The sequence below is a fragment of the Lampris incognitus genome, chromosome 20, assembly GCF_029633865.1.
Source record: "Lampris incognitus isolate fLamInc1 chromosome 20, fLamInc1.hap2, whole genome shotgun sequence".
NCBI lineage: Eukaryota > Metazoa > Chordata > Actinopteri > Lampriformes > Lampridae > Lampris > Lampris incognitus.
This window is the reverse complement of record NC_079230.1, coordinates 29,353,673-29,366,890: the sequence shown is the minus strand read 5'-3', so window position 1 is coordinate 29,366,890 and position 13,218 is coordinate 29,353,673. Positions and strand designations below refer to the sequence as shown.

At 47.1% G+C, this 13,218-nt stretch overlaps 1 protein-coding gene across 1 annotated transcript in view; it reads right to left on the bottom strand.

Annotated features, from left to right (window-relative positions):
• Positions 1–13,218, bottom strand: part of ank2b (ankyrin 2b, neuronal) — a 117,325-nt gene that overhangs the window by 56,570 nt on the left and 47,537 nt on the right. Inside the window, exons 7-13 of the mRNA XM_056300764.1 lie at positions 12,971–12,994; positions 9,870–9,968; positions 8,540–8,638; positions 5,377–5,475; positions 4,954–5,151; positions 1,933–2,031; positions 940–1,038 (exon numbers count right to left, since the gene is read on the bottom strand). Coding sequence (XP_056156739.1) covers positions 940–1,038; positions 1,933–2,031; positions 4,954–5,151; positions 5,377–5,475; positions 8,540–8,638; positions 9,870–9,968; positions 12,971–12,994 — 717 coding nt within the window. The remainder of the gene's footprint in view (positions 1–939; positions 1,039–1,932; positions 2,032–4,953; positions 5,152–5,376; positions 5,476–8,539; positions 8,639–9,869; positions 9,969–12,970; positions 12,995–13,218) is intronic.

The window sequence follows — 13,218 nt, the reverse complement described above, 5'->3', positions numbered from 1 at the left end:
TCACTCCAGAATTCTTCTTTCTCTTCCATCTCACACCCAACTTGTGGAGCATATGCGCTGATAACGTTCATAATCACGCCTTCGATTTCCAGCTTCATACTCATCACTCTGTCTGACACTCTCTTCCCCTCCAGCACACTCTTGACATACTCTTCCTGGAGAATTACCCCTACCCCATTTATGTCTGTGAATGTTCTCATTCATCCAGGTCATGGTTATCCAAAGGAATTGAATCGAGTGCAACTGGACTTGGTTATATATCCGTGAAGACGTTTCGCCTCTCATCCAAGAGGCTTCATCAGTTCGTGCCTTTCTGACTAGACCAAGCTAGTCTGATTGGCTGGTGATGAAATCATCAATCATCACAGTCAGACTAGCTTCGTCAGACTGGCTGGTGATTTCACAGACTAGCTTGGTCTAGTCAGAAAGGCACGAACTGATGAAGCCTCTTGGATGAGAGGCGAAACGTCTTCACGAATATATAACCAAGTCCAGTTGCACTCGATTCAACTCCTTTGGATACCCCATTTATCCTCCCATCTGCCCCACGGTAGAAGAGCTTGAACCCACCTCCAATGCTCTTGGCCTTACTCGCCTTCCACCTGGCACAATGTTTTCAGAGTCTGGCCGAAACCATGCCAGAACTGTCTAGCTAAATTGCAGATTGTAGCACTTATTTTTATACCACTTAATTGTTGACATTTTTACTTGATGCTCAAACATCAATTTGACTTCCTCTCGAAATTCAGTTTCGACTTTATTTTCGACATTTCAAGTTTTACTTGTCAAAATTCCCACTTTAATCTTGAAACACAATTCTATGTATATCTTTCTGTTTTCAGCAATCTGTGTGTGTGTGTGTGTGTGTGTGTGTGTGTGTGTGTGTGTGTGTGTGTGTGTGTGTGTGTGTGTGTGTGTGTGTGTGTATGTCTCTCTCACAATGTTGCTGACATCAGGCGAGGCCCCATTCTGCAGCAGCAGCAGGACGATGTTGAGGTGACCCATGAAGGCTGCTACATGGATTGGAGTCAGGCCAGACTGGAGAAGGAGAATAGCAATAAAAACCAAGTCTATATGGGGAAGAGACCATGGAGCACCAGAGATTGCTTAAGGAAAATTCGAACTTAAATATCTTTTCTTGCAGGCAAAGTACCAGACACGTGTACAAGTTATTTGTATCCAAGGCTGTTGTTTTTTTTTTATTTGAAACCTTTTTGCATCCCTTATTTGGAAAGCACCAGGAAGCGATCACCAAAACTAAATCTCTGCAAAGCATTCATTCAAATTAGTCAGCTACTTTTCTGTGAGGGATTGTAGAACCTGATAATCTAATAAATTCCCGATAATGTAATAAAAACCTGCTCTTGAGTCCCTTGAAAATGCAATAAAACCTGATAATGTAATAACTCCCTGATAATGGAATAAAGTGCATTTCAGTGATACAGCAGTTGTGAAAAATGGATAAACAGGTCAAAAGATAATAAACATTTGTGCATGTCCAACTTTGACCTGTTGGTGGCGCTAGAGCTCTGGAGGTAGAGTTGCCAACACAGTATCGCCACGTGAACCCATTAATAGGTGGTCTGCTGTTAAATTATTACAATACTGGGGAATTATTACATTATCAGGACCTGCAAAATGAAGGCTAGCCTGATCATGTAATAACCTCCTGTTAATGCAATACTTCATTACATTATCAGTAAAAAGTTTATTACATTACCGGGAAATGCACTTTATTACGTTATCAGGAAGTTATGACATTATCAGGTTTTATTGCATTTTCAATGGCCTCAAGTGCATTTTTTATTACATTATCAGTTGTCGTGATGCTGTACGCCTCATCCACGTGTTACTATACGCGGGTTACATCAAGTGCCAATAAACAGAAGGTAACGGTTTTTATTTAACCAAGGTGTATGGAAGATGGACTACCTCTGTGATGGCCTGGATTGAAGCTCCGTATTTGACCAGCAGCTCCATCACCTTCACTCTGTTTTTCTTGCAGGCGATGTGCAGCGGTGTAAAACCATTCTGTATGGGATCACAAATACTGTATGACGAGACAGTAACTGTTTCAGCTACGTACACAGCTAAGCTCAATATGCATGGTGGTAACAACACAGTACAGCCGGCCCATACACTCCAGACATTTAAACTAGCGTGACAACATGAACGTGTTTAGTACTCTGTCCTAAATCTTTTTTTGTTATGTGATTAATAGGTGAATGTATTCTTAGCAAGGTACTGTACAGTGTAAAAAAATGCATCTCAAAATTTTTGCAAAACACTAGCTAAATTGCAATATTTGACTGAACATTTTGAAAAGTCATTTGAATTAGCTGAGACTGAAGATGATGATGTTGGCAGGCGTTACTGAAAGTAAAGATACACTGTAAACAACGATCTTAAAAGTCTCACGTTAAGTTTGGGCATTTTTAAAAAGCATTACACTCTGTACAAGAACAAACACCAAATTATCAGACGTTTACAACACGTAGGTTTCGTTTTCTTACGAGGTTTACATTAAATGGGCGAAGAACTAACAAGAAAGCTGAGCAAACTAGAAACTGCTAAATCCCCCCCTGCCTTTCTTACCATCACCAACAGCTTGTGAGATAAGCGAATCTATGAAAAATACACTACCATCACACGGGGACTACTTGTAAACACCACCGAGCTTGCTGACATTCCTGATGTTGTTTGTTTGAGAGCAGCAGCCTCTGCAGACAATGCAGCTCTCTCCACCTTAGCTTTGCAGACAATGCAGCTCTCTCCACCTCAGCTTTGCAGACAATGCAGCTCTCTCCACCTCAGCTTTGCAGACAATGCAGCTCTCTCCACCTCAGCTCTCTCCACCTCAGCTTTGCAGACAATCCAGCTCTCTCCACCTCAGCTCTCTCCACCTCAGCTTTGCAGACAATGCAGCTCTCTCCACCTCAGCTTTGCAGACAATGCAGCTCTCTCCACCTCAGCTCCCTCCACCTCAGCTCTCTCCACCTCAGCTTTGCAGACAATGCAGCTCTCTCCACCTCAGCTCTCTCCACCTCAGCTTTGCAGACAATGCGGCTCTCTCCACCTCAGCTCTCTCCACCTCAGCTTTGCAGACAACGCGGCTCTCTCCACCTCAGCTCTCTCCACCTCAGCTTTGCAGACAATGCAGCTCTCTCCACCTCAGCTCTCTCCACCTCAGCTTTGCAGACAATGCAGCTCTCTCCACCTCAGCTTTGCAGACAATGCAGCTCTCTCCACCTCAGCTCTCTCCACCTCAGCTTTGCAGACAATGCAGCTCTCTCCACCTCAGCTTTGCAGACAATGCAGCTCTCTCCACCTCAGCTCTCTCCACCTCAGCTTTGCAGACAATGCAGTTCTCTCCACCAGCTCTCTCCACCTCAGCTTTGCAGACAATGCAGCTCTCTCCACCTCAGCTCTCTCCACCTGAGGTGCGCTGAAGAACCACTGGAGGACACTTTGCTTCCGATGCCTGACCCACGCCTTCTACTCATACAACTCAGAGAAAAGGACGCCATGGACACACTATGTGTAGGCTTCACCTCTGCATCACAGTGTCTCGCTAGCTCTGTTCGCTCCTCAGCCACCATAATCCATGTTTCCACCTGTTGCATAAATCCTCAAATGTGACTTCATCGAGGTTCGTACCATAAACTCTGATCTCTGCTGAACTCATCATCATGCAGTCATTGTTTCACGCCATCACTTGGCTTATATCATTCTCAAGGCGAATCCTGGTAATCCAAACCTAATTTCTGTTTAACCGTGTTTACGTTGGCATCGTCTTCCAGTAGCCGCTCAAGCTGACTCACTTCGTTGGCTAGATGACCTAGCATAGCTTTTCTAGATTGGGTTAACCTGTGCAGTTCATCCTCGACAGCCTTCTCTTGTCATTCTCGCCTTTCTAAATTACATCTTAAATAACATCTTGTAATGGCTTATTTCTGGACACCGAGCAGCAGGGTCGATAAAAACGACGCGAGCAAATAAACACCTGACGCTGTATATTGTGTGTGTTTCAGAGGGTGAAAGATGAGGAGCTTGTTCACACGAAAGACAATGGGACCATGCGCATGGGAGCCTTGAAACGGCTGGGTGATGGATGAGTACTCGCAGCTCCGAAAGTAGAAACCTTTTGTTGATGAAGTGCTGACTAATCCTGTAAGAGCAACGCTGACCTGGGAAGGTGCTCTTGCTGGGTGTGTTGATAAATTACACAGAAAAATAAGACACTCCTCTCCCCTGTCCGTCAAAAATTTATAATCATCTATCCAGGTGTTCGGTCCTCAAGGCCCTAACGCCCTGCAGCTTTTCACTGTAACTTGCATATATAGTCGTACTTGTACTTACACAACCAATCATATTATAGTACTTCATTAATCCATCCACCCATCCATCCATTATCCAAACCGCTTATCCTGCTCTCAGGGTCGCGGGGATGCTGGAGCCTATCCCAGCAGTCATTGGGCAGCAGGCAGGGAGACACCGTGGACAGGCCGTCCGGCCATCACACAGGGCCGACACACACCAAGGGGCAATTTAGTACGGCCGAGTCACCTGACCTACATGTCTTTGGACTGTGGGAGGAAACCGGAGCACCCGGAGGAAACCCACGCAGACACGGGGAGAACATGCAAACTCCACACCGAGGACGACCCGGGACGACCCCCCGAGGTTGTACTACCCCGGGGCTCGAACCCAGAACCGTCCTGCTGTGAGGCGACCGTGCAAACCACTGCGCCACCGTGCCACTTCATTAATCCAGGTGTGCCAAATCTGACATAATTAAGTGCTGGTTGGTTGCGTAAATTCAAGCATTTGAAACACTGAGCCATCCCACCACGTGCTCTTGATTTCAGTCAGATTTTCCAGCTAAACAAAAGTTACTGCATACTTGTTATTTTTCCTAATATTTGGTAATGAATAATGAACATTTCATCATACCAGTGCTCTGGCGTTGGGGTTGGCCCTCTTGTCCAGCAGCAGCTTTGTGACTCGGTAGTGACCACAGTGAGCGGCCACATGCAGAGCTGTCAGGTAGTCCAGCGTGACATCATCAACAGGCGCCTTGTGCTGCAGCAGGTGTTTGACACACTCCACATGGTCCCCCTGGGCAGCCATGTGAAGAGGGGACAGGCCGTTCTGGAAGGGCAGAGGGCGGCTGATCAGTTAGCGGGAAAAAAATATTGTTCGACGCCGAGACGCCGCAGCCCTAAGTGTGCATGCTCAAAACTAAACCATGTTTGACGTGAATGTGTTGTAGTGTTTAGTATGTGTGTGTGTGGGGGGGGGGGGTTCCATGTTAAAAGAAAGGGTGTGTGTGTGTGAGACAGAGCCCCAAAAGGGGAGGCCGAAGGAGGCAAACACCTTGGTCCTAGCCAGCATGGGCGCGTCTTTCTCCAGCAGCAGCTCGACGGCGAAGTCGTGTCCACTCCGTGCGGCACAGTGGAGTGGGGTGAGGCCGTCCTGGACAGCAAACAGACAAGGGCACTGCTATTACACAAGCAAACCCACCCGCATGCATTGACGCACTTACATGCAGACCTTTATGCTAACCACTGGCACAAAAAAGTGAGCTCCGTCGTGCAGGGACAGATGCACGATTACAGTCATGACCCAAGGTCAGTACAGACAGTATCATCTTCATCCGGCAGTTGTTTATGCCCTTTCACCTGACTTCGGCTTAAGATATTTGCTCCCTCGGCAGGTCCTGGAGCGTTGCCTGTCCGCTGGCTAGATAAGAAGGTGTTCCTGCTCGAGGCATGACTAGGCCCAGGCCACACCGCCTACCTGAGCATCGAGCGTGTGTGCCGTGGAACCTCATGTTGACAGGTTAGAGCAGCCACACAGCCCACACGTGTCATCTAGAGCAGTTTCTCAACCCAGTCCTCAAGGAAACCCCCTATCCTGCAGATTTTCATTGTAACCCTGCATAGGTAGCCCTTACTCGACCAATCATCTCGCAGCACTTAATTATGCAAGGTGTGCAACGTCTGACAAAATGCATTGCTGATTGGTTGAATAACTACAAACAGGCACCTATTCAGGGTTGCAAAGAAAATATGCAGGATAGGGGGTCCTCGAGGACTGGGTTGAGAAACACTGATCTAGAGTTTTGGCATCAAGCCTATTCTCTCAGCAAAAATAGACAGTGAAGATGATCTGTTGATAATCATACTGACGTCACAAAACCAATTCACATAACGGACACCTTTCACTGCAGTTTCAATGTCTACGTCTTTTGGGGGGGTGGTTCCCTTTTTTCTCCCCCAGTTATACTTGGCCAATTACGCCACTCTTCCGAGCCGTCCCGGTCTCTGCTCCACCCCCTCTGCCGATCCGGGGAGGGCTGTAGACTACCACATGCCTCCTCCCATACATGTGGAGTCGCCAGCCGCTTCTTTTCACCTGACAGTGAGGAGTTTCACCAGGGGGACGTAGCGCAGGGGAGGATCACGCTATTCCCCCCAGTTCCCCCTCCCCCCCGACCAAGCCGGAGGTAACACGGGGATTCGAACCGCCGATCCCCATGCTTGTAGGCAATGGAATAGACCGCCAAGCCACCCGGACACCCCAAAAACATAAATATTTTTTTAACCATTTTTAGCAATTGCATGTTAGGAGACAGCGGAGGCTACATGTTTCTAAACTAAATATGAATTAAATTCATAATGAAATGAAATATTCATTATTAATGGCCAGTGTAGAAAGACGGGGCTGGGGGCTAAGGGGGGGGGGGGATGATGGATATTTTTTTAAAAGAAAAAAATATGAATTTGTATCATCAAATGTGCTGATTTCTGTATAAAACTTGGGTTATAAAAAAGAAGAACAGCATTGCCGCAGCAGTGGTGCTGTCTGGGTGGACGTCAGGGCAGCAGGGCAGCGGCGTGGACCAGGCTGCTACCACTTAGATGTGAATGGAGATGGAGTGGAGGCCAAAGTGGTCTTCCTCGGTCCTTAGTCATGGCATTTTAAAGTGATCGTTTATAGTCACAGCTGGTTTAATCTCTCGTTAGTTTAATTTGAAGTTACAGTAATGGCAGACACATACAAGTAGATATACACAAACCCCACACACACACACACACACACAAATCTAACTACTGGAAAAGGTTGTATAACACTATGTCATGACGGCAGGCACACACACACACATGCATGCATGCACATGTGGTGTGCATGCATGCACGTACGCATGCACGCACCTATTCATGCATGTATATGCACCCATGCATGTATGCACAGGGAGCAGTGTGCATGTGGGCTGTGGTTGTCGACATGAGGTTGGGTTATTGTGGTTGCTGCCCAGAGTCAGCATGTAACAGGGCTTACAAGATTCTCACTATCAAATCTGCCAGACAGATGCTGATGTTTTGCTGATTACAGAGCCGTGCAAGCCACGGCAGAGCTACAGCAGAACTGAACCTGATCTGCCCTGACCGAGCCGGGTCTAGAGCACCATGCTGCTTTAATTTCTTCAGCGGCGCCGCTGCAATCATTAGCTGGATTGTGTTTTAATGGTGGCTGACGAGCATTAAACGGAGCTAATAACACCGCTGTCCCAGTATGACCTGCTCCAGTTCGCACACAAACACTACTGACCATAAGCGCTTAGAGCTCAGCATATTTTGGCAGGATGGTGACGTCAACCTTGTAAGTAACCTGTCGTCCCACAGGTTGAAGGGAACATAGCAACCAGCTGATATTTGGGCCTGATGATGGAGTGTTGATCATAATAAGGGACTGCACATGGGCTAAATATTTTTTTTTTGATTTTGAGATACTTTATTGATCCCCGTGGGGAAATTCCTCCCTGCATTTAATTCATCCTAGCTGTGCAGCATGGAGCAGTGGGCAGCCGCCGTGCACCACCCGGGGACCAACTCCAGTTCGTCTCGCCATGCCTCGGTCAGGGACACAGACAGGAGTGTTAACCCTAACATGCATGTCTTTTTTTGATGGTGGGGGAAACCGGAGCACCCGGAGAAAACCCACCGCAGACACGGGGAGAACATGCGAACTCCACACAGAGGACGACCCCCAAGGTTGGACAACCCAGGACCTTCGAACCCAGGACCTTCTTGCTGTGAGGTGACGGTGCTAACCACTGCGCCACCGTGCCAATATATAATGCATATATAATGAATATATATATATATATATGTGTGTGTGTGTGTGTGTGTGTGTGTATAAATATATGAATGTAATTAATCATATAATGAATATAAGGTTTACTGCAGGCTTGAGAGGGAACAATGCCTTATCATCCCAACAGCACATTACACTTAAAAAAAATGATGAGCAGTCAACATGTTTAAAAACACTGCAGGATAATACACTCATCTAGGAAGGACAGGATTACTGTATACGCTGAACCAGCCACTATCCCATGGTAAATAGCACACTTCAGAATTAGGTACACAAACACAGGTGTGCACACACACACACACACACACACACACACACACACACACACACACACACACACACACACACACACACACACACACACACACACAGTCCTTACCCTCGTTTTAGCATCGATCTGAGAGCCGCGGTCCAGTAACAGGCACACCATGTTCGTGTTGCCGCGCTTGGAGGCCACATGAAGGGGCGTGATGCCATTCTGCACGGGGAACCAAAACGCAGTGATTTAAACTTAGTCTACATGAATAAATATTATCTTGGTGTAACAGATCATTTCATGAAAACTTGTTAAGTTTGTTTTGTGTTTAAATACTACAGTATGCCAGATGGACGCTTATATGTATCGCTGACATCTCCCATGTCCCCCCACATCTTGGCTGAAATCGATGGAGGATGCGAAATTTACTTTTGAAAAGGTTGCACAAGTCTGAAACTGAATACGTCCTTTGACTTGTTTACCTTCTGTTCATGAACAACAGGGTTTCGAACGAAGTTACTGACTGTTTTTTTTTCTTTTGTGTTTGCAGTCCGGCCTTCCAGAACCACCTGTAAAACTTGTTTGTCTCGCCTTAGAGTCGAGCCTCAAACACCAGGTCGACAAGAGGCTCAGTTGTTACGTGTGAGGGGGTTGTGAATCTCTAGGTGGCATGGCAGGGCCCACAAACATGGAGGAGGTTGCAGAGAGGAGGGGCACAGACTGTGTTATAGTGTATTGTACATGCGTGTGCGTGTTATAGTGTATTGTGCATGTGTGTGCGTGTTATAGTGTATTGTGCATGTGTGTGTGTTATAGTGTATTGTGCATGTGTGTGCGTGTTATAGTGTATTGTGCATATGTGTGCATGTTATAGTGTATTGTGCATGTGTGTGTGTTATAGTGTATTGTGCATGTGTGTGCGTGTTATAGTGTATTGTGCATATGTGTGCATGTTATAGTGTATTGTGCATGTGTGTGTGTGCGTGTTATAGTGTATTGTGCATATGTGTGCGTGTTATAGTGTATTGTGGATGTGCGTGCGTGTTATAGTGTATTGTGCATGTGTGTGCATGTTATAGTGTATTGTGCATGTGTGCGTGTTATAGTGTATTGTGCATATGTGTGCATGTTATAGTGTATTGTGCATATGTGTGCGTGTTATAGTGTATTGTGCATGTGTGTGTTATAGTGTATTGTGCATGTGTGTGTGTTATAGTGTATTGTGCATGTGTGTGTGTGTTATAGTGTATTGTGCATTTGTGTGTGTTATAGTGTATTGTGCATGTGTGTGTGTGTTACAGTGTATTGTGCATGTGTGTGAGTGTGTTATAGTGTATTGTGCATGTGTGTGTGTTATAGTGTATTGTGCATGTGTGTGAGTGTGTTATAGTGTATTGTGCATGTGTGTGAGTGTGTTATAGTGTATTGTGCATGTGTGTGTGGGGTGCTTTACCCTTGCTGTGAAATCCACCGCCGCCCCACGGTTCAGTAGCAGTGTGGCCACATTTACGTTGCCATAGTGTGCAGCGATATGTAGAGGCGTGAATCCACTCTGTAACACAGGAAAGAGGAAAGATAGAGAGAGAGAGAGGTGAGAGATGGAGAGGGGAGTGAGTGAGGGATGGAGAAAGAGAGGAGAGCAAGAGAGAGAGAGAGGGAAGGAGAAAGAAGTGAGGGATGCAGAAAGGGAGAGAGAGGTGAGAGATGGAGAGAAGTGAGGGATGGAGAGACAGAGAGAGAGAGGTGAGAGATGGAGAGAAGTGAGGGATGGAGAGACAGAGAGAGAGAGAGAGGGAAATGAGGGATGGAGAGGGATGGAGGGAGAGAGAAAGAGAGAGTGGGAGGGAAGTGAGGGAATGGAGAGAGAGAGGGAGGGATGTGAGGGATGGAGAGGGAAGTGAGGGATGGGGCGACAGAGACAGAGAGAGAGGGAGGGCAGTGAGGGATGGAGAGAGAGAGAGAGAGGGCAGTGAGGGATGGAGAGAGAGAGAGAGAGAAGTGAGGGATGGAGAGAGAGAGAGAGGGCAGTGAGGGATGGAGAGGGAAGTTAGGGATGGAGGGAGAGAGAAAGAGAGAGTGGGAGGGAGGCGAGGGAATGGAGAGAGAGAGGGAGGGATGTGAGGGATGGAGAGAGAGAGAGAGAGAAGTGAGGGATGGAGAGGGAAGTGAGGGATGGGGCGACAGAGACAGAGAGAGAGGGAGGGCAGTGAGGGATGGAGAGAGAGAGAGAGAGAGAGAGAGAGAGAGAGAGAGAGAGAGAGAGAGAGAGAGAGAGAGAGAGAGAGAGAGAGAGAGAGAGAGAGAGAGAGAGAGGTCAGATAGCGGATATAAACCATTCCTCATATTCTTCAAGTGTGACCCCTGTCCCTTCGCCTTGTCCACCTCTATCCAAGCACTATCCCAGCACTATCCCAGCAGTATCCCAGCACTATCCCAGCAGTATCCCAGCAGTATCCCAGCAGTATCCCAGCATGCACTAGCTGCATCAAGCATCACAGGACGACAAAGTAAAACGCAAAGGAAAAAAAAATCACTTTGACAAAACAAACAGCTGAAAAGAAAAGAGTCAACTGGAAAATTCTGAACTTAATGTTAAGAATACACACCCTCAGTACACCGAATACACCACTAGCATGCAGGTTAACAACCATAGAGGAACAGAAAAAAGAGAAAGACTTTCTCCGACAAAGGAAACCTCTCCAAAACGATAGAAACCAAGGCAAAAAAAGCAAAATGAGTGACGTACAGTACACACAGACTGGAATCAAGGCTGACAGAAAACGGACATCAGTCACTCGTCCATATACAGGACAAAGAAAATGCAACAGAAACGACACCAAATGAGGAGGTCACAGTAAGAACAGGACTGCATATTTTGGATCAACACAAAAGTGCACTATGTGAACTGTACGTCATGTTATCTCTTAACTGTTAGGAACGAGAAATGTTAAGGAAATCAGAGGTTGCGGAGCGGGTTTGAAGTGATTTTGGAAATGCTTGCCTTACCTTGCCATTCTGCAAGTCACGGTCCGATTTAATGTGAAAACATTGTTTACAAGTGTGAAGAAAACAGTGACTGAACGTGATGGTTCAAAACTTTACACAGTCAGAAGCTCAGCACGATGCACAGTAAGGCGGCATGCTGCCACGCGTCGCAGGCCGCCACACTAAACGGCACTTCATCTGCCAAGCGGGTCACACTTGTGACGAGCTCTCGGCGTCACCGGAGGAATATACAAAGCACACATGAGTGTTTGCAGTATTTGCATCGTCTGTATGAAAAGCATGCTTTCCAGGCACCGGATCAGAGGCGAGCCTGCACAGTTACAGCTGATTTACGGTGTTTGATTGAACTCTGTGCATCTGCAGAAAAGCATGCAACACAGTGTGACCGGACAAATTACATCACAGACTGAGACGGTATGCACAGCTGCTACAATGATGCACCAGCACACAATGTATCTATCTGACGGCCTTCTTTAATCAGGACTATTGGTCACTTAAATAAAGGATCAGTGAAGGAAGGCCTTTATTTGTCGTTGCACAGCTGCACAACGAAATTAAGTAATAATTAAATAATTTAGCCCATCCAGCCATTACCCAAACCGCTTATCCTGCTCTCAGGGTCGCGGGGGTGCTGGAGCCAATCCCAGCAGTCATTGGGCGGCAGGCGGGGAGACACCCTGGACAGGCCGCCAGGCCATCACAGGGCCCACACACACACACACACACACACACACACACACACACACACACACACACACACACAACTAGGGACAATTTAGTGTGGCCGATCCACCTGACCTACATGTGTTTGGACTGTGGGAGGAAACCCACCCAGACACGGGGAGAACATGCAAACTCCACACAGAGGACGACCCGGGATGACCCCCAAAGGTTGGACTACCCCGGGGCTCGAACCCGGGACGTTCTTGCTGTGAGGCGCCCGCGCCACCCTAAATAAATTAATAATCAATTAAGTATGCAACAAATTAACAATAAAATAAATTAAGCAGAGAAATTAATATACGTCTCATTAAAGCTGTACAGAATATAAGTGGATGCCCTGAAGCCATGCGTTGTCAATGACGTCACATAAAACAGACATGTCCGGTGCTGGTGATGATGACCAACTGCTGTAAACAAACAAAAACCAAACCAGTCGAGACGGGAAGAGAAGATGGACATTCACAGAGACACAGATTGTAGAAACCAAAAGCCACACAAGATGGTGGACAACTTGTGTGTGTGTGTGCACAGTCGACACTGCGGTGGGTAGCAGGCCATTCCAGTCAGCCGTGCACGTTGGCTGCACTAATTAAAAAAAATGAAAAATGACAACAAAAAAAAACGGAAACTTGGAAGTGTGAGATGAAGGAAACTCATAAGTCGTGTCCCCGTGTGCAGCATGCAGTGCTGTGGCTATCACTCTAGCCACCCAAAGTGGGGGGGTGGGGTGGGGTGGGGTGGGATGGACCGGAAAGAAAGAGAGGGAGATGTGACAGGACGGTGGAGCTGGTTGGCGGGTAAAGGAGTGTGTGTGTGTGCGTGTACCTCAGTAGTCCTATTGACCATCATCTGAAGCAGTCGGGGATGAGGGAAGGAAACATTGGTCGGTTAGGCGACTTAACACACAGCTGCTAATGTGCAGCGCAGACAGGGCGACGCGGCTACAAACGGGATTAAATGCGCACGTCGTGCGTTACGTACTGACGTCACACACGGGGTGTGCACGCGCTCCGCGTTCATTTTCGGCGTTGTCAGTGCGGAGACCTCAGCGGACATCGCTCGCTCAACTGTCA